Below are 21156 nucleotides of genomic sequence, written 5' to 3'. Positions count from 1 at the left end.
ATGTCCTCTACTTTTGCAGTCCCTTAACCTGGGAAATAGATCTTGACTGTTCACCCTATCTGTGCCCCTCATGATTTTATAAACCTTTGTAAAGTCACCCTTCAGTCTCCAACACTGTAGAGAATAATACAGTGGTCAGCCTCTCCGCAAGCTCAAACCCTCCAATCCTGGCAACCCTAGGAAAGAGACTTTGCTAAGGGAGTCTGAGAAGTTAGGTGTTGAATTAAAAAACAGCACCTCACAAAGCTAAGAATCTCTGAATTGCTAACTGAGTCACATGCAAATTAGGATAAATTAAATAATATTAGAGAAGTGCTGCGTCCACTGCTTTTTGTCATTTATATAAATGATTTAGATGTGAACATAGGAGGTATAGTTAGTAAGTTTTCAGACGATACCAAAATTGGAGGTGTATTGGACAGCGTAGAAGGTTACCTCAGAATACAATGGGATTTTGATCAGATGGGACAATGGGCTGAGGAGTGGCAGATGGAGTTTAATTTAGATAAATGTGAGGTGTTGCATTTTGGAAAGGCAAATCAGGGTAGGACTTATTCACTTAATGGTAAGGTCCTGGGGAGTATTGCTGAACAAAGAGACCTTGGTGGGCAGGTCCATAGTTCCTAAGAGGCAACTTTTTCATACAGAGGGTGGTGTGTGTATAGAATGAGCTGCCAGGGAAAATGGTGGAAGCTAGTACAATTACAATATTTAAAAGGGATCTGGATGGATATGTGAATAGGAAGAGTTTGGGGGATATGGGCCAAATGTTGACAAATGGAACTAGTTTTATATAGGATATCTGGTTGGTAGGGATGAGTTGGACCGAAGGTCTGTTTCCTTGCTGCATATCTCTATGACTCTATAATTCTAAGTGAAAGAATGGCTCAAAGACTGGTATGAGAGAGTAGATTCCTATTTGTAGGGTATTGGCATTAATACCAGGGAAAATGGGAGCTGTACCAGAGGGATTGTCTACTTTTGGAAGAAATTGAGCACTGCAGATGCTGGCGATCAGAGTCATAGAGTGTGATGCTGGAAAAGCACAGCTGGTCAGGCAGCATTCAAGGAGCAGGAGAATCAACGTTTCAACATCAGCTCTTCATCAGGAAAAGTCTACATCAGACTGTGTGCTGGCTCTGATGTTTTTGTGAGCTGCATGACTAGGGAAAATAGAGAAGGTTTTAAACTAAATGCGGGGTTGGGGTGAAAGATCAAGTTTGGGTAAATAGAACATAGAACATAGAACATAGAAAAATACAACGCAGTACAGGCCCTTTGGCCCTCGATGTTGCGCCGACCCAAGCCCATCTAACCTACAGTAGCCCACTATCCTCCGTATGTCTATCCAATGCCCATTTAAATGCCCATAAAGAGGGAGAGTCCACCACTGCTACTGGCAGGGCATTCCATGAACTCACGACTCACTGAGTAAAGAATCTACCCCTAACATCTGTCCTATACCTAACCCTTAATTTAAAGCTATGCCCCCTCGTAATAGCTGATTCCATACGTGGAAAAAAGGTTCTCATGGTCAACCCTATCTAAACCCCTAATCATCTTGTACACCACTATCAAGTCACCCCTAAACCTTCTTTTCTCCAATGAAAACAGCACCAAGTGCCTCAGCCTTTACTCATATGATCTTCCTATCATACCAGGGACCATCCTGGTAAACCTCCTCTGCACCCATTCCAGTGCCTCCACATCCTTCCTATAGTATGGTGACCAAAACTGCACACAATACTCCAGATGCGGCCGCACCAGAGTCTTATACAACTGCAACATGACCTCAGGACTCTGGAACTCAATTCCTCTACCAATAAAAACCAGTACGCCATATGCCTTCATCACAGCACTATTTACCTGGGTGGCAACTTTCAGAGATCTGTGTACATGGACACCAAGATCCCTCTGCTCATCCACACCAACAAGTATCCGACCATTAGCCCAGTGCTCCATCTTCTTGTTACTCTTACCAAAGTGAATCACTTCACACTTAGCTATATTGAACTCCATTTGCCACCTTTCTGCCCAGCTCTGCAGCTTATCTATATCCCGCTGTAACCTGCCACATCCTTCCTCACTGTCAACAACTCCACCGACTTTCGTATCATCCGCAAACTTGCTCACCCAACCTTCTAGCCCCTCCTCCAGGTCATTTATAAAATTGACAAACAGCAATGGTCCCAAAACAGATCCTTGCAGAACACCGCTAGTAACTGCACTCCAAGATGAACCTTTACCATCAATTACTACCCTCTGTCTTCTTCCAGCCAGCCAATTCCTAATCCAAACCTCCAACTCACCCTCAATGCCATACCTCCGTATTTTTTGCAGTAGCCTACCATGGGGAACCTTATCAAACGCCTTACTAAAATCCATATACACCATATCTACCGCTTTACCCTCGTCCATCTCCTTAGTCACCTTCTCAAAGAATTCAATAAGGTTTGTGAGGCACGACCTGCCCTTCACAAAACCATGCTGACTATCCTTGATCACTTTATTCCTATCCAGATGTTCGTAAATCCTATCCCTTACAAGATATCAACAAATCAAAGGATAGGGTTTAGATAGGAGACTAAAATATCAAAATGGAAGATGAAGATCAGAGAATGGCAGTGAGAAAGAAAAACCTAAGAATGTATGAACAGTCAAGGTGATAAAAATTAACTATAAGTTATAACCATTGGTTCCGGAGGTCACGGTGTAGAATCTGTTCAGACGGAGATGAGGAAAAATAGGGGAAAGAAATTATTTATGGGAACATCTACAAATTCCCAACCAATAACCACAATGTCGGCAGAAGTATGGAAGAAGAAATAATGTGTACTTGTGATAAAGGGATAGTAATAATTATAGATAATTTTATAAACATATAAACAGGAAAATTCAGATTGGCAATAGTAGCCTTGATGCAGAGTTCTTAGAATAATTTCAGGAACGTTTCTTAGAATACTACAGACTGGAACAGATCCAAGAGCAAGATCTGATATTGAGAAATATGTCACAACTTAAAAATAGGTGACTGTGTGAATATGAAGAATTAGCAAGCTGACATGAACAGGAACATTCAGCAAAGTGATAGATCAATACAGAAGCAGTCACAGACATTTAATGGGATGTTTTAGAATACTCAGAATAAGTACATTTCTGCTATAAAGAAAGGTTTCTAGGGGAGGATCCAACATCCACAGTTAACTCAGAAAGTTAAGGAAAGCAACATACTCAAGGAAAAAAACATATAATTACGCAGAGAGGAAAGCATGTCAGATTACTGGTCAGAATATAGAGAATAGCAGAAAGTGACTGAATCAGAACAGATAAACTAAAGTGTGAGATAGGGTAGCTAGGAACATAAAAACAAATAGGAAGAAATTCTACATGTATCTAAAAACAAGAGCGAATAAAGTTGGTTCTCTAAAGAGTGAGTCGGGGAGTTGAAGTGCATCATAAAAAAAGTTGTAAATGCAATGATTAAATATTTTGCTTCTGTCTTCATTATAGAGTCCAAAAACATTCTAGTAATACCTGTAAATGAGCAAGTTGAAGGAAGAAGGAGACTTGATGAAATTATAATCATTAGGGAAGCAGTGATTCTGTTTTCCTTCATCTCCGAAAAGGCAAGATGGTACATTATGGCAAATAAGTAATACTAATTCATGTGGATACTAAACTATGTATGTCTGATTTCACACTTGGTTGCTATCACCATCTGTGAACAAATTTATGAAACATATTGTACAAATCATAAATGATATTTCATGAACAGATCTACTGTCAATCAACAGCAACAGTTTGAACCTCACCTAATAGAATTTTTTTACGATTGACGGCTGCTGTCACAGCTGTTATAATTCTATTTCATAATCCCTGACTTTGAAGTGTTAAGAAAGAAAAATAATAAATAACAGGTGGTGGAAGTTACCACTGTCAAGTAGAGAGGGAAGAAAAAGCTAAATTATGTAACAATTAGACACAATGAAAGCTACTCCAATGACGAGAACATAATCACTAAAAAATAATCAAGTAAACAGCAACAGTGACTTTTATAGACACTGGATAAACTATGAGGTTAACTTTACAGTCTGTGTTAATATTATGCTCTGTTTTTGCCAGCAGTGGTTTTTGGTGCCAGCATTCCAGTAACAGAGAATGCAGCAGCATTTTATTATGAACATACCTGAATTTAATAACATTTTAATTGACTTTTGCCATGTTTACAAAATATTGATGATGAATGTCATCAGCTAGAAGCATCAATGCCCATCCCCACATCCGTTTTCAAACAGCAGACATTTTAACATTCGCAATAATAACAACTTCTTGAGTTACAGAACTCTTGGAACACAGGGCTGATGCAGATTCCGTCTCCTCCCTTCAAGCTTTTCCACCTCCCATTATCTCACAATTTCCTTTCTGGGAAAGTATTTTGGATTAAGAACAGGACCGTTCTAGTGACAACATTGATACAATGTTGTTGTAGAATCATGTACTGTATTTAATGAGAGACCATGTTCTTGTCACTTTCTGGAAATGCTCAAAAGTTAAAATAATGTGAAGCACCTAATGGTTTTAACATATACTGTATTTCAATGTAAATGACGCAACATTGCTTTAACTGTAACTGCAAAGAGAAAACACCAAAGATTCTTTAACACAAAGGTAAGTCATTTTAACTTCATTATAATTGATTTTTTGGACTTATATAAATTTAGTGAAAACCAAAATCAGTGTTTGAGCTTTGATTGTTGCTTTAAAATTATATAAAAATATTATATTAAAATAGTCTTTCTATGTTAAAAAAAGTTATAATAAAAATAAAGTACAGTGAGGATTTTGCACATTAGTAACAACAAAAATACAATGATTTCTATGATGGGATTCTTCCATAATCTTGTACTTTCCAGCAGGGAAGTCTTAATTGTAGGGACCAAGCATTGGGGATTGGACTGCAGCATTGTAGCCTGCAGTCACGGAGAATGTGGCTCCCTGCAGGAATCAGGGAATCCTGGAATCACTCTAGTGGGTAAATATACCACATGTGGTGGCATTGAGCCATTCAAACCAGAGGTAAGAATTCCTTTGGATATTATGCGTAGTGACATTTAAATGATGTCTGTGAAGTTTTCTCTGCTAGCTTTTGCAGACTCTGTTTGAAAAGAGAATATTTTTAGGTTCACTGCAGACACAGAATGCAAGATTTTTTCACAAACACGTTTAAAATGTCACTGAACTAGTGACCAGAGGAATTTGTAACCTTCCTGGAATTTTCAAGGTATGATCCTTGTATTTGTCTGGTTGATGCTAGATGGATGGCAGTAACTTTTGTCACATTTTACCCCGGGCTAGGAAAAATAATTTCCGAAATTAAAACGGAAAATAGTGGCAACAATTAACCAGTGGAAAGAGAGGTATAAAATTAACCTTTCAGGTGGCTGACACATTATTACAACTGGAAAATGTTATAAGTGACCAGCTGTTCATAAAAAAATCAGCTAGTCAAAAAGAACAAGTTATGGAAAGAAGAGGCCCGAAATTGTAAAGAGGCAACAACTGATAAATTAACAACTCTGTTGATCGTGAAAACTAAAAGGAGTTGATGTTGGCAAAATTAGAAAATTCTGTCCATTGGAAGTTGAAATGATCACTGGATAGTCAAGAGAGAGGATAGGATAGGATTTAAAGAGAAGACAACTTCTAGTCTCTTGTGTATACCCCCATTGCTCGCCATACCTTCAGCTGTCTAGGCCCCTAACTTTGAAATTGCATCTCTGAAACTGTTTATCACTCCATCTGTTTCTTCATTTAAGTTACTCCTTAGTGTTTGTCTCTGACCATCATGTATACTGATATCTCTTATGCAGTTTGGTTATCACGGTTACAAGACAGAAGGATGCAATTTGGCTTGTTATGTTCCTGTTGGCTCTTTGCAAGAGCAACTCACATTAGCCCTGCTATTATTTTTCAATTCAGATAATTATCAGAGCAGTTGATTGTGTTCCCACTACATTCTGAGGCAATGTATTCCTGATCCTACTCATTTACTGCTTAAACAAGTTTTCCTCACGTAATAAAAATTGTTGAATTTAACAGAATTTTTGTCACAAGAAAGTATTCCTTTTTTTCAAGTATGATTAGTGCACAATTTCCTTTCATATATTAAGCATGAAGCAAAACTATAAATATGTTTTTTTAGACTCAGAATATCTAATGTGCATGGCTGCTCCACTTGGGATTTTTATTTTGAACAAAATAATGAATGGCCTAATGAACCAAGAAGAAATGGTATTTCTGACCAGTGTCCAACATCCTATCATATTCCTGTCTTTAAACACATAAAATCTTTAAACTATTAATTAACACAGATGCTATTATCTCACTGTGCCGTTTGAGAAATTGAGAACATCTCAAACTCCCAGCAAAATTGGCAAGGCCACTCTTGATTGTCCAAAAAGAAAGTATGCAAATTCCTACATTGCCAGGAACTGGCAGTTCAACTTTGTGTTTTCACAACTAAAAGGGAAACCATCTATATCATAGCTTCAGCAACTGCTTGTTCACCAGGATATTGCAGAATCCAAGGCTGAATTTGAAGAAAGTTTGAATACCTGATCAAGAGTAAATTTTCCTTTGCATTACCCATGGCAGTAATACAGACCTCTTATTTATTCATTAATGGGGTATAGTGTTGCTGGCAAGGCCAGAATTTGTTCCCCATCCCTGATTGTCCTTGAGAAGGTGGTGGTGAGCAGTCTTCTTGAACTGCAGCAGTTCATGTCTTCTAGGTGCACCCACATGCTGTTGGGAAGGGAGTTACTTTTACATATCACACTCTTATGCCACTCAAGTGACAGGTTCAAAATAAATAATCGTAAGAGCTGCCCATAGGTGAAAGACACAAAATGGCTGACAAGGGGATAAGCAGTGTTAAAAAGCCTGCTCCAGTATTTAGACACAAAATAGCTGACAAGTGACAAACAGAGTTAGAAGCCTGCTCCAGCATTTAAGTAAAACACAATTGTACTTTTGAGCAGGGATTACTGGGGGCCCAGTGAAAGGGGGCCTTACACAAACAACAACCAGAGGTAGTTCGATAAGAGAGTTTCCAAAGACAGATAGTTTGAAGTTTTCTAATAAACATTGAGGAAGGAGATGAAATTTCTACAATAACAACCAAAACCTGCAACCCATTCTAAAAGATGAAAGACTTAACAATAATCCACAGTTGTTCAATATATCATTTCAGCTGCATGACACTGTAATCTTTTGCTATAAATTCTGTGTCTTATGATCTTATTCTCCACAACCACCTGATGAAGGAGCAGAGCTCCGAAAGCTAGTATTTCCAAATAGACCTGTTGGACTATAACCTGGTGTTGTGTGATTTTTAATTTTATCCACGCCAGTCTAACACCGGCACCTCTAAATCATGTATCGACTGAGGCTCTTTTCATTTCTCGACTTTGGCATTAAAATCTGCTGTTTATCCTGTGGTAGAACCCTCTCTGTCTTGTGCTGTTTACCTGTCTGTTCATTAGCTAACATGGCCAGAAAACACTGAACAAAATCATACAGGGGTCTGAGCATTGTGGGTCATGGTGAGATTTGTGGCAGGATCAGACAGGAACTCTGGCCAGGCCCATCTCGACATCAAGAACTCCTTGCTTCATCTTTTATACTTTTGACAAGGGCTGTGGTGAGTTTCTCACTAGTCAGTGACATGTTGCCAATTCATGGTGATTATTGCTTGTTAAATCCCTTGTTAATGGAGCAATTGACCTCATTAATATTCAGCTTTCTGAGTTGCCAATTGCACGAAACAAGCTGGAAAATGAGAAAACCTGACATGGAGGTCAGAATGTGTACCTGGAAAATTCAGCTCTCCGCTTGCTCCAAGCAGCCTTCATGTTGCATATAACTAACCTACATTGTGGAGCACAACGCAACACACACACACACACACACACACACACACACACACACACACACACACACACACACACACACACACACACACACCAGCTGCATGCACACTTTGTCCATGTACATTCATATCTGGTATTTGCCAATCCGTTGCCACCCTCACACACTTGCAGATCACTCAGGAAGTACAGACTCACGAAGCAGGCTACACCTGGAACTAGCAGGGACCCATCTCACGGATTAGACCGGGCTTCTCGATGACTCACTTAGCGCTTACTCACTTTGCGCCTATCTGGATGTTCATACAATTCATTCCTTGCCTTACTATTCCAATTAGTTCAGTCTGAAAAGCAGGCAGCTTACCTTGCTGGGCAGCAGTCCTCAGGCAAGGGGGAATTCATCTTTCTCTCTTGCAGTATGCTAAGTTGATCTCACACCTACATTGTGCGCCAGTGGTTTACCTGGCAAACACACTGTCTGTTCAGCAAGTAAGCAGCAATGTCTTAGGGTCCACAAAGGTACCTGCCAGACAAGGCAGTAAGTCAAGGGCAGCTTCTGACACCTGTCCAGGTTACTGGCCAGGGTCAGGCAATCGGTTGGAGTGCTCCACGGGAGTCCATGCTCTACAGTCTGAGCAGTGGATGTTGGTCATTCCTGTGAACAGTTCAGGCTAACATGGTCAGGGTGCAGTACAGCCACTCCTCAGGGATCTCCAGACTTCTTGTCCAGAACTGGCCAGTTAAGTTACTCCAGGGAATGGGCCGTGGTCCATCTCTTGGATCTATCCAGAGAAAGTAAGGGAAAGAGGATTTGAGAGTGCACAGAGCTGCCACAGAAAGGAGACTCATTGAGTTAGTCTTCAGAAGTGTGGGCTACAGTGTCAGTCTGGGAATGGAGAATGACAATTGTGATGATGGGGTCAAGCGTATCGGCCAGGGGCAATATGCTCCACCTTGGGCAGGAGACTGGTCACATGGGAAGGAGTTTGTCCACAATCAAGAGTAGCTTTACCTCAAGATCAGGGTGGGAGGGGCAGTCTGTACTTAGCATGGTCACCTCATTTTCCAGGGGCTAGCTAGGAAAGGTAGGCAGACTCATGTAGACAGGTTGGGAAGGGCTCTGGGGAGGTGTGAAGCTGATGAAGTTTATGGGAAGGAGATCTGGGCATTTGGCAGGGCTCACAAACACATTGAGGCTGCACATTGTTCTCAGCCCAGGGCTCACTGAGCTGCGAACCAAAAGTGCACAACAGGGAGAGAAATGGCTGCATCCACACTCAGGGTGGGGAGGGTAAGTAACTCGATCTGTGAGGAAGGAGACTGCAGGGCCCACTGATATTGGACTTGCAAAAGGAAAATTGCACACAGACCCATACAATGTATAGCACATAGATCTATGGGATTCCCACTCTCTGGCCATCATAATACGTTGATCACTGTTTGCATTACACATCTCCAGACATCAGTGACCAACTCATTCACTGCAACACTTTTCAACATAGGGAGCATGAAATAATAGGGATGTTTTACAAGGATGGCTTAAGGTGTCACCAGCACTCAGAGCCTCTGTGTGCGTCTTGTTCCTCTTACTTCCGGAAGAAACAGCAGTCTCTCAGTACAGACATCAATCCATGGGACATTGTCTGTGATCGTGAAGTGATATCTCATGGTGAAACAATGACTTGGCTACACAGGACACAAAGAATCAGATGTAATGTGAAGTCAGTGATGTCTATAAAAAAAAGTCCAAAATGATATATTGTGCATTCAACCATGCAACCAAAGTGCCCTCAATAAGTTTTTTTTTATCTTCTTTCTTCCACTACACCTTAGTGTACTCATTATTTCTGCAGCTGGGCTGGAGGGAGCATGCTCTGTAGTGGAACCTGGAATCGAGAAGGGTGGTGCTGGAAAAGCACAGCAGGTCAGGCAGCATCTGAGGAGCAGGAGAGTCGACGTTTCGGGCATAAACCCTTCATCAGGAACGTGGAGAGTGTGAGGGGGTGGGTTAGGGGGCAAGGTTGGTGGGAAGGTGATAGGTGGATGCAGGTGGGGGTAATTGTGATTGGTTGATGGGGAGTGTGGAGTGGATAGGTAGGAAGGAAGATGGACAGGTCAGGAGGTAGTGCTGAGTTGGAGGTTTGAATCTGGGATGGGGGGGGAAGGGAGATTTAGAAACTGGCAAAATCAACATTGATGGCATGTGGTTGAAGAGTCCCAAGGTGAAAGATAAGGTGTTCTTCCTCTAGTTGGTGGATGGCTTGGAATTGGCAGTGGAGGAGGCCTAGGATTTGCATATCCTTAGGGGAGTAGGAGGAGGAGTTGAAGTGGTTGGCCAGAAGGCAGTGGAGCTGTTGGTGTCTGTGTCCCAGTGTTGTTCCCTAAAATGCTCCTCTCTCCTCCATGTAGAGGGGACCAAACTGAGAGCAATAGATGCAGGAGATGAGGTGGGTGGATGTGAAGGAAAATCTGACTTCTCCAACATCTGCGGACCTCACTCCTAATGGAACCTGGAGGTCCTGATGATTCTGAATGTTTGGTCAGGCAACCCAAGGGAGGCTTGAGTCTACATGGGAGTGATTTGCTGAGGATCTTCTTGTCAAATTGCAAAGGTCAGAAGGAGGAACAGGTAACATGGAGGTGGAGTATTCTTTAAAAATCATTTCTTCATTCATACTTTTTGTCATCCCTCCTAACCTTTTTTTCTTGTTATTTTTAAACCCACATCTACAAAGTTTTCTCTATATAATATGAATGCTGTTCATTGGGTTTTTAACCTGTCAAGCAATGCACATATAAATAAAGGGTTGATTTTTTTTTCTTTTGCTAAGAAAATGAATGAGCATTAGATGTATGCAGTATGAATAATATTAACAGAATCTGATTTATTGCAATTATTTCTGATTAAATTAAAGTAGCTAACAGGTTATTGATACAAAATCAAAAGCAAAATCTTACTTCTGTAACTGAGTGGCTGAACTGTGCTTATCATAGGTGAAGTCTTCAGTGCTCAGAATAAATGGAGAACAAAGATCTGCCTCTCATCGCAAATGAGTTTCAGGAAAATGGATCAATGTATGAAGAATCACTTGAGTTTGATGGAAGGAATCTCTCAAAGCTGAACCTTTGTGAAGAAAGTACGTATAACTGTCCATAAAGAGAACTGGAAATTGAGAGCAAAGGATCTCTGTTTTCATAGAAGGATTCACGATTTTCCGTTCCTTTATATTTGCTGCTGTTTGGATTATTATTCTATGATTAAAATTTCGAAGCTCAAAGTAATTTTCATAAATGTGGATAGCTGAATGACTTCTTAAGTTTGCTGTTTCTTGAATGTTAAATCCTGTTCTAGAATTGTTTAAGCCCTGTTACTAATGAATCTAGCCTCAACATATTCCTTCAGTTACGATCTTCCGAAGTTTTAAGTAAATCTATTCTTTGAATGTGGACACCATTGACAAAGGGATCATTTATGCATTTATTGCCTTTCAGTTAGCCCTACTGTCAGTTCAGCGTGCAATCATCTTGCTATGGAACTACTGCTGATTTCTGCATTGGTGTTGCAAGCAGATTGGTGTTGCAAGCAGATTGGTGTTGCAAGCAGATTGGTGTTGCAAGCAGACTGTAACAGCACTGGTGTTACAGAGAGAGGCATGTGCAGCAACTGCAGTTTTCCTAAAAGGTTATGATGTAATAAACAGTAACTGTGGTTACCAAATGCAGCAGCTACAAGAAAGTGTGAGGTGTCTTTTATGGAAGAATTTAGGGCATTTAAGTAGAAATTTCTTCAACTGTGGTGAAAGAGCCAACCACCTTACATCTCACCTGTTGGTTCCCTATCTGTTGCCAACATTTCTAGATGGTCTCATTCGTATTTTACTCTAATGACAGCACCAATAAGAAAGCGAGTAAGTACACCCAGGAAATTCACCTTTCAATTCTCTTTCTGGGCTGTAGTGTGGTGATTTTACATTCTAAATGATGCAACTGTGGCATAACATATTTTGAGGAAATTCTCGAATTCCACCACAAATATATCAAACACCAGTGTATTACAATGGAAGCACATCTTGGTGTGGTCTGGAGTCAGCATTGATCTGTTGATCAAAGAAGGTTAGTTATCATCGGCAGCAGTTTAATTTTCACCAAATGTATCCAATGGATTGTTTCACCATGCCTGAGAAAAGGTATAAAATATTTCTGTGCTGGTAACTACCTATTTCTGTTAAAAAAAACTACACACTTTAAAACAAAACCATAAATGTAACTTGGAATTATAAATAATAGATCATCACTCATAAATCCAGTGAGGTATTCCAAAGAAATGTCTTTATCCAGAGAGTGTTGACTGTTGCAACGTGGAGTAGCTAGAAAGTATTATAAGTATTTAAGGCAGAGATATAGTCCATTTGGCCAATCAGGTCGAGTCTAGCATTTATACTTCAGGTTACAAGTTCAATTCTGATCACTGTGCATTATGTTGTAGCTGGTAAGTTTATTTTCTTTCCTGTTTGGGATCTACAAGGCTTGGTTGAACTAGGTATACTGGAGGAAAACTACTTGGTAATCTAATGGGAATGGGCACTTGTCTTAAATAGGTAGATAGGATAGTGAAGAAGGTGTTTGGTATGCTTTCCTTTATTGGTCAGAGTATTGATTACAGGAGTTGGGAAGTCATGTTGCGGCTGTACAGGACATTGGTTAGGCCACTGTTGGAATGTTGCATGCAATTCTGGTCTCCTTCATATCGGAAAGATATTGTGAAACTTGAAAGGGTTCAGAAAAGATTTACAAGGATGTTGCCAGGGTTGAAGGATCTGAGCTACAGGGAGAGGCTGAACAGGCTGGGGCTGTTTTCCCTGGACTGTCAGAGTCTGAGGGGTGACCTTATAGAGGTTATAAATTATGAGGGACATGGATAGGATAAATAGGCAAAGTCTTTTCCCTGTGGTTGGGGAGTCCAGAACTAGAGGTCATAGCTTTAGGGTGAGAGGAGAAAGATATAAAAGAGACCTAAGGGGCAACTTTTTCACGCAGAGGGTGGTACGTGTATGGAATGAGCTGCCAGAGGATGTGGTGGAAGCTGGTACCATTGCAAGATTTAAGAGGCATTTGGATGGGTATATGAATAGGAAGGGTTTGGAGGGATATGGGCCGGGTGCTAGCAGGTGGGACTAGATTGGGTTGGGATATCTGGTTGACATGGATGAGTTGGACTGAAGGGTCTGTTTCCATGCTGTACATCTCTATGACTCTAAGATGTAGTTTATTGCATTATCGCAAACGTGTATAAATTATATTAATAAAATGGACCTCATTTCAGACATGATGAGTAAGACCCAGATGTATTCCTCAAGATCTAAACTGTTGTCCCCCCATCATCATGGTGCTTAAAGCATTCCTCAGCATTTCAGATTTTTATGTCCTATACAGTAACTCCCCCAAAGGTCTCACTTCTCAACTTCAGCTGATTTGAACATTCCACAGAATGCATTCTCTTCAGTCTTGGAAGCTTGGTAGGTGTAGGTCTCTCCAGTGAAGATTATTGATTATGAACCTGCTCCTGACAGTCCTCTACACTGGAAGATGTTTTATCTCTTGATGGTGTCCTTTACTGAGGACACTTTCCTGCTGAAACAGGCAATCGCTCCATTGTAGTGTCTGGAGGATCTCATGAATTTCCCTCATGGAGAACAGCTGTCCTAATGAAACAGCCAAAACTTCTTTCAAGCATCCAGGATCTCTGAGCAAGGCAATTTTCTCTTCTTGATAACATCTGAGATCTGTGAAATAAATCATCTAGTGATTTCCATGGAGTTGTGAACACCATGTGCTCAATCTACGTGAACAGATTTTTATTCTCAACCTTCTGAAGTAGGGAGTCTACACTTCAACTTGTTGCTTAACTTGGGCAGTTTTATTTAATCTTGGTGACTGCAGTAATCTTGAAACCAAAATGTTTGCTTCACCAGTTATACTACTTGAAGATTGCTTCTTGCTTGGCAAGATCTTTGTCACTGGTACTGAATTCTATCTTACAATCGGACACAAGCAAACGATGGATGTTGAGGATTCTCGTCATGGAAGTCAGTGCAGGTACCTGCCAATTTCAGCTTACCCCTCACTGAAAAGAGCTTCATGTTTGTCACCACTCAACATGCTCAGCACGCTCCATGGCCATCGGACATATGCACCACATGTCTATGGATATTGACATCTGAAATGTGCCAGCTTCTAAGAAGCTATTGGCTCAACTTCAATCCACCTACAGTACAGTAAAAGAAAATGCACGTACATTTCATTGCTGCACCTCGGACTCCACATTGCTCTTATGGACACACATCCAGCTCATGGACTGGACCCGGTGGCATCTCTGGACTGTTCACCCGCTCTCTTAGCATTCAGTCACTTTGAGCCTACCTGGAATCTCACAGAATCCCTCCTAGTCTTGACTTACCTTGCACCTTGCACCTCAGTCAGTGATATCAGGCTGACAGTTGTTGAACTGCATTGCCACTTAGTGAAAACACAAAGCCAAGACGTTTATCATAGATATTAGGAATTCCCATAAATTCACAGGCGATAGCCTTCAGTCAGGGGCTATGTCAAAAGAAGCCTCTGATATCAGTTCAGGGACCTGGACACGGTCAGTCAGTCACTTGAGATTGTCAGAATCTGGGTCTTCTACTCATGAGTGATAAGGGGCTAAATGTCAGGCTGAGCATCATCTGTCATGATTGTTTCTGCCTTACTGTTGGTTGTTTTCCTACTGGAATGAGAGAAAAAGCAAGTTTTAAAAGAGATGAAAATGTGTGTCATAGCTGTTATTTTTAATGTAGGTATAGGGGTGGTTCCTGAGTTGGTAATGCAGAGGGCTTGCAGTGTTAGTGGTGCCAGGGACTGAGGTAAGTGAAAGTGAGCAAGGGAAGATATTGCAGGCAATGGTGAGAGGGATAGAGCATGAGCATTGGTGGGAGTGGCTAGCTACAGCAGTAGAGTGAGTTTGAGGTATTGGAGAGAAGTTGGTGACACTTATGCTGACAGAGTGGAGAAGGTCATTACCCTTCCTCTTAAAGTGCTGTGCATTCCTCCAGCCAGCTGAAACTGCTGTGACTTGGGTGGCGTCCTTGGACCAGTTTCACGTGGTCTGGTGTCACGGACTTTTCTACTCATACTGGGGCAAGAGGACATCCTGTCTATCCATAGTCAGGATCTTCATGACCCTGCCTATAAAGCAAGGTGCAAACTTACACTTTTATGTCATGTTCAGGGTACGAGTCAGGGTAACTCTGGTCCAACAGAGCTTATCAGAGTACACAATGGCCTTTTAAAGATGGTCCCTTGCCTGGGATGCTGCTACATTCCATGATATCCCTGCAGTGGCAAGTTGTTCTGGGTACAATGAGTGGTAGAATGGGGCTAGAATTGGACGAGAGGGAGAAGCCATATTATAGGGTAAATAGTTAATGAGATAAGATTTAGTATGGTACATAGGGAGAACTTGCAGAGTGAAACCCTCCATGAAACTTGATTAGACTGAAACTTAGACAAAAAAAACATAAAATTCGGCCTATTGTTTTCTGCCAGCCACGAACATGTATTTTCTGCAATGACCTTATGAAATTCTGAAATTCAAATACACCATGTCTGCAGGCATCCCTTTATCCACAGCACATTGATCTTTAAAAGGACCCCAATAAATTAGCTAAACAGGACTCTTCCTGATTACCTAGAGTTTTTAAATGCACAATTATAGTCTCTTTAATGATTGATTCTAAAACCTTCCCCATGACACATGTCATGCTAACTGGCCTATAGTTTATACTTTGCTGCCTCTCTCCCTTCTTCAGAGTCTATACGTTCTACCTTCCAATCCGAATCCTATCTCACTGCTTTAGTTTCTCACTTTTGCCTTAGGAGTTTTATACCTCAAGAACTGAATGGATACTGTTGATCACCTGTGATTAATCCTCTTAGGATTAATCCGTGACTGCTTCACGCACCATTTGAATGGCATTTTCTGGAATCAGATCTTCCTTACACTATACCAAATTAGATAAAGACTTACAAATAACTCCTAAAACAACACATTCCTTTTGAACTGTGACTTCAAATTTCCATAATTTCATATTTTTACACAAATCTGTAGAAATGATTAATGGAATTAGAAAGTCCTGAAGACTGAAATCTTTTGTTAACTCTTGTTCTTTCAAGAGGGCCATTCGTTTAGGGTGGCACAGTGGCTCAGTGGTTAGCACTGCAGCCTCACAGCACCAGCGTTCCTGGGTTCAATCACAGCCACGGGTGACTGTCTGTATGGAGTTTGCACGTTCTCCCTGTGTCTGTGTGGTTTCCTCCGGGTGCTCTGGTTTCCTCCCACAGTCCAAAAATGTGCAGGTCAGGAGAATTGGTCACATTAAATTACCCATAGTGTTAGGTGCATTAATCAGAGGGAAGTGGGTCTGGCTGGGTTACTCTTCGGAGTGTCAATGTGGACTTGTTGGGCCTGTTTCCACACTGTAGGGAATCAAATCTAATCACAATTGCCAAAAGCTTTTGCTACCTTTTCAAAAGTATCTGATGCTTCTTTAATACCTTAGTGAGCTCTCATATGTCAACTTTACCTTCAACTATATATAGAATTGGCAGCTCACTTTCTGCATGAACAGCCTTCTTAAAGCTGTGACTGAAGAAATCTTCTGATCTCCACATCTGCCAGGGAGGGAGCTAAATGGAGTCAGTGGCACCATTTGCCACCATGTTATGATATGAATTCTCACCCTTGCTCAAGGCGTATGAGCTATGTGGTAGGTTTGCTGCCACTATCCTTTTTCCAGGCAGGGGTCTACAGTGCTTACAGTGAGGATTGCAAATGCTGGAGATTAGAGTCAAGATTGTGGTGCTGGAAAAGTACAGCAGGTCACGCAGCATTCGAGGAGCAGGAGAATCGATGTTTCATGCAAAAGCCTTGAAGGGCTTTTCCCTGAAATGTCGATTCTCCTGCTCCTTGGATACTGTCTGGATATGCTGTACTTTTCTAGCACCATACTCTCAACTCTAACAAGAAGAAGCACCTGTCTTCAATGACATGTGATTTATTTTATTATCAGAACTATTAAGAAGTTACAGTTATGTGATAGCATTTACAGAGAATATGAGGAAAACCCAAATGATAGTCCTTACTCTATCCAGATCCCAAACAATTCACCCAACAATTCTATTTAACAACATGATATTGGGTGTTGTGTAAGGCAAACCTTAGACCCTGTTCAGATTGTTGTATCTTTTTACAGCATTCCAAATGAGCACTCTCCTCATCTATCCCCATCAACATATCCACCTATTCCTTTGTTCTTCAAGCATGCAGTTCCTGTGTGTCCTTCAGAATCTCATATGAGGCTGGAGCAATGCTTTCACTCACCTCCAATTGTGTACCTGCTTACCCTCCACTATTCTCAAACTACAATTCTAAAACCTGTCCTCGCTTTTAAATCTTCTATTTTAACTGTCCTGAGTTGGAGGGAAAGTGGTATTCTTGCTTTAAAATCAAAATGCCATTCAATGCTAGTATTTTCAAGGCTCCTTGGCACCATTGCGGTCTTCAGGAACACCGTGAAAAATTCAACTCTTATTCCATGAGGAATATATGCCTCCTCATGCTTCCTATCATAACACAATGCCTCGCACGATTGACATTGAACTTCATTTGTGAATTTCATTACCTTTCTATGAGTTTATTCATGTTTTCCTGTATTTCATCAAAGTCCTCCTCTGTAATAACTGTACAGCTCACTTTGATGTCATATTCAACTGAAAGTTTTACTTCCAGTTCCCAAGTCCAAATTGTTCACCAAGATGGTGATCAGTTGTTCACCAATATGATCAGTTGTGCCAGCACTGGCCTGATGAAATATCACTCGCCAACGATTGCTTATCTGAGTAATTGAAGTGAATAAAATAGGTACATTAAATGTGAAGCTAGGAAAATAAGTGAGGAGGAAAGAAGAGAATGTTATGCTGATAAAATTACATTAAAATGATGTAAGGAGGTTTGTGTGTAACATAAATATTGGTACAAACCAGTTGGGCCGTAAATTCTATCTATTTCTATATTATACCTGATGCAGTCTGCTTTTAATGCAAAGTCACTTAAAGTTAATTATCGGATAGTTTCATTTTTCAATACTAAACTATCATTTTCAACATTATTTAATGTACCATAATACAAATTATTGGGTAATTAATGTTTTAGTGCAAAGACAAAGCTTTGAATTATCAGGAGCAGATTGTTCCCAGTGTAAGGTGTCTCTACAGCAATTTCATTGTGTTCTCCTGGTCTCTGTCTATTTATATCTATATAACTTTGGATATAAAATGCTTGAAATAACCTGACAAAAGCACAATATAAATAATTTTGTCTATATAACTTAATTTGGAGAACCCAAATTAGGATTTCGAACATAATTGGCATTATGTTATTTTTCTAATTGTTTGTGACTGCTTTCAAGAAAGTACAAAAAAAGGACACACTGGCTGTGAATGCAGACTGTTTTAAACACTTGGATGTGTGATTAACCAATTCTCAAACAATGATGTTTCTCAAACTAATTAGGGTTGTGGGAAAGATGCTGTCTTTTTTCTTAATGGCTAATATGCCATATTCAACAACTTGGCTATGCATGGTTGTCTGGAAAACATTTGATGCAAGTTCAGCAGAATAAACTGAATAAAATGGCACAAACAGATGTTTTCATCATTGCTCCAGAGTTTCCAATGATGTCCTTCTGAAATAATAGAAGCTGGAAATAATGAAATCTCTGCTTAGAATTTACCCTTTGCACTCATTCTTGTAAACATTGCCACAAAATAAATTTTTACATTAAAATCTTCAATTTGTTGAACCTATTGCAAATGCAAACTTTATAAAATGTAAATATACATTTTTCTTCACAATGCATAGTAGGAATATCTCTGGATGCTTACAGACGTATATGCGCTGCCACGCATTGGACAAAGAAAGAGGCTTTATCTGCATGAACGTAAAATTTGCATGTTTAAGATTCATTCTGTAATGGTAACATTAAAGGGATATTTATGTTGATAATTTCACATTGCTAACAGGATTTGTGCAATACTTTTGAAAGTGTTTCAATGTGTAATAGTTGTGGCTAGTCAAAACCATTGACCGTTTATTTAATTTTGTTAAGGACCAACTGGAAGGCGAGGGGCCGCAAGCAATTTTTGCAACCACTGGAACTCAATGGCAGGAATGAAGTGTGCGATAGTAGTCCTGTATCTCCTGGTTTTCCTCATTTGTATTGGAATTATCATTGTTGCAGGTAACATCTTCTTTTCACAGTGCAGTTCTTTCCCTGTTGTCGTAAGTGGCAGGTACTATATACAAGCATTGAATCATTGATAAAATCTCAGCTCAGCCATAAGTCAGATGCTTTCCTCACTTATCCATGAGGTGCTTAGGTAATGCAGAAAGGTAATTTTTAACATAATTCTCATGTACAATGTTATGACTCAGCCCTGGGCGAGATTTCCCAAGTTATTGTGGCACCAGAGGGATTACTTGAAATCATCAATTTCCCAGGAGAGAGGAAATGAATTTTGCTCCATCTCTCCACTTCCTACTTCTTCTGTTGCCTCTAGTTTTCACAAAAAGTTAATTCACAATGAATTCCATCTCCTAGATACCTTTCTCCTAGACTGAAATTCATTTATGTTTTAGAAGGGGCCAATTTCCCAAGTTAACCAGGGAGAGCGCTTATTAATTATGAAATGTGAGAAAAAATAATAATACTACATGCAAACATACAGATTAGAAATGTAAAATGAGTCCAAAGAAAAATAAGATAATATATATGGATCAGTTTCTATGGATTATTCATGAAGTGAACGTTATGCTTGTGGCCATTGCAGTGTATGTTACTAGGAACATTTGTGTTGGTAGCTGAACAGTCAATTTCAAGATTCTTGGCTCTGTAAATTAATTGAAATTCCATTGGCATGGTTCCTTTAGACAGAGTATGTACAGTAGCACTTAGAGTAAGAGTCTATTCCCTTTCTTTACCTGTGGTGTAGAGGTGTTTAATAGCTGCTGCCAAAGCTATGACCTTAACAGCACACTAGCCTACACACACTAGGATGGCTGGTCACTAATGCACAGACCACGGCTGAAGCTCTCTAGCGAGAGGAAAGCGCAAATATATGTCTCGCACATACTTTTTCTTTAAACCATCATGTTCACAGTCTGAGATATTCAGACGGGATTGCAGTTCAGTTTATCATGCCTGCTATCCTTTTGAAATTCTTTGATACTTGTAGGTGTGACATTCCAGAGTTTCTAGGCAAAAGTGAGGACTGCGGGTGTTGGAGATTAGAGTCGAGAGTGAAAAGCACAGCAGGTCAGGCAATGTCTGAGGAGCAGGAGAATCATCGTTTCAGGCATAAGCCCTTCATCAGGAAACATTCCAGAGATTCTATCCAGTCAGCTGTTGGATTTATAATTGCAGTTATTTGGCTGTATCAGTGCACCTTTAAAAAATACATTGGCCTTAAAGTTTAATATGTCTATAAGTAATCCAGAATTATGATCCATGGTCACAGAAATATAGATGAATTCATATAAATTCTAGAATTTATAAAATTTAGAACAGATTTCATTTGAAACATAAATTTCACAACATATCAAATTTGATAATGGCATTGAATATGCAGTAAGTAAATAAACAATGGTAACAAAAATAGAAATCGCTTGAAAAGCTCACTAGGTCTGGCAACATCAGTGGAGAGAAATCAGAGTTAACGTTTCGGGTCAAGTGACCCTTCCTTAGAACACTTTCTCAGATCAGTTTTTCCAGAGATTTCTACTTTTGTCTCTGATTTACAGTATCCATAGTTCTTTCAGTTTTTAAATGAAAGATGGTATTTATGTTTTGTAAATATCTTGACGTTAACACATATTGATGCCTTCAAGTTTAGTTAAGGCCGCTGTAATCTGATCTGTTGATTTACACTGAAATTGAGTGTTCAGCAAAGCCAAGGCAGCAGGATGACATGCATATTAGGCTAGGCATCAGACTGCCAAACTCATTACAACAAGATTAACAGTGGTCTCATGTGACAAAGGGTCAGCAGTTGATGTCGCATAACTACAGTATAAAACCCCATTTAAAATTCCTAGATAGTCCACTGAACATACTGAAATGCTAATAGATTA

At 40.1% G+C, this 21156-nt stretch overlaps 1 protein-coding gene across 6 annotated transcripts in view; it reads left to right on the top strand.

The window, feature by feature from the left end:
- The window catches only part of scara5 (scavenger receptor class A, member 5 (putative)), a 100792-nt gene that overhangs the window by 25498 nt on the left and 54138 nt on the right, over positions 1-21156 (top strand). For 2 of the 6 annotated variants that reach the window (XM_060850443.1, XM_060850453.1), the window contains exons 3-4: positions 10923-11065; positions 19136-19267. In XM_060850443.1, the coding sequence (XP_060706426.1) occupies positions 10948-11065; positions 19136-19267 (250 nt within the window). In that variant the 5' untranslated portion in view covers positions 10923-10947. Of the gene's footprint in view, positions 1-4489; positions 4669-4913; positions 5077-10337; positions 10558-10922; positions 11066-19135; positions 19268-21156 lie in introns of those variants that run through there. The other 4 variants (XM_060850473.1, XM_060850437.1, XM_060850463.1 and 1 more) reach the window with 4 other exon arrangements.

The sequence above is a fragment of the Hemiscyllium ocellatum genome, chromosome 3 (genome assembly GCF_020745735.1).
Source record: "Hemiscyllium ocellatum isolate sHemOce1 chromosome 3, sHemOce1.pat.X.cur, whole genome shotgun sequence".
NCBI classification, from domain to species: Eukaryota; Metazoa; Chordata; class Chondrichthyes; order Orectolobiformes; family Hemiscylliidae; genus Hemiscyllium; species Hemiscyllium ocellatum.
This window is presented reverse-complemented; position numbering and strand designations above follow the sequence as displayed.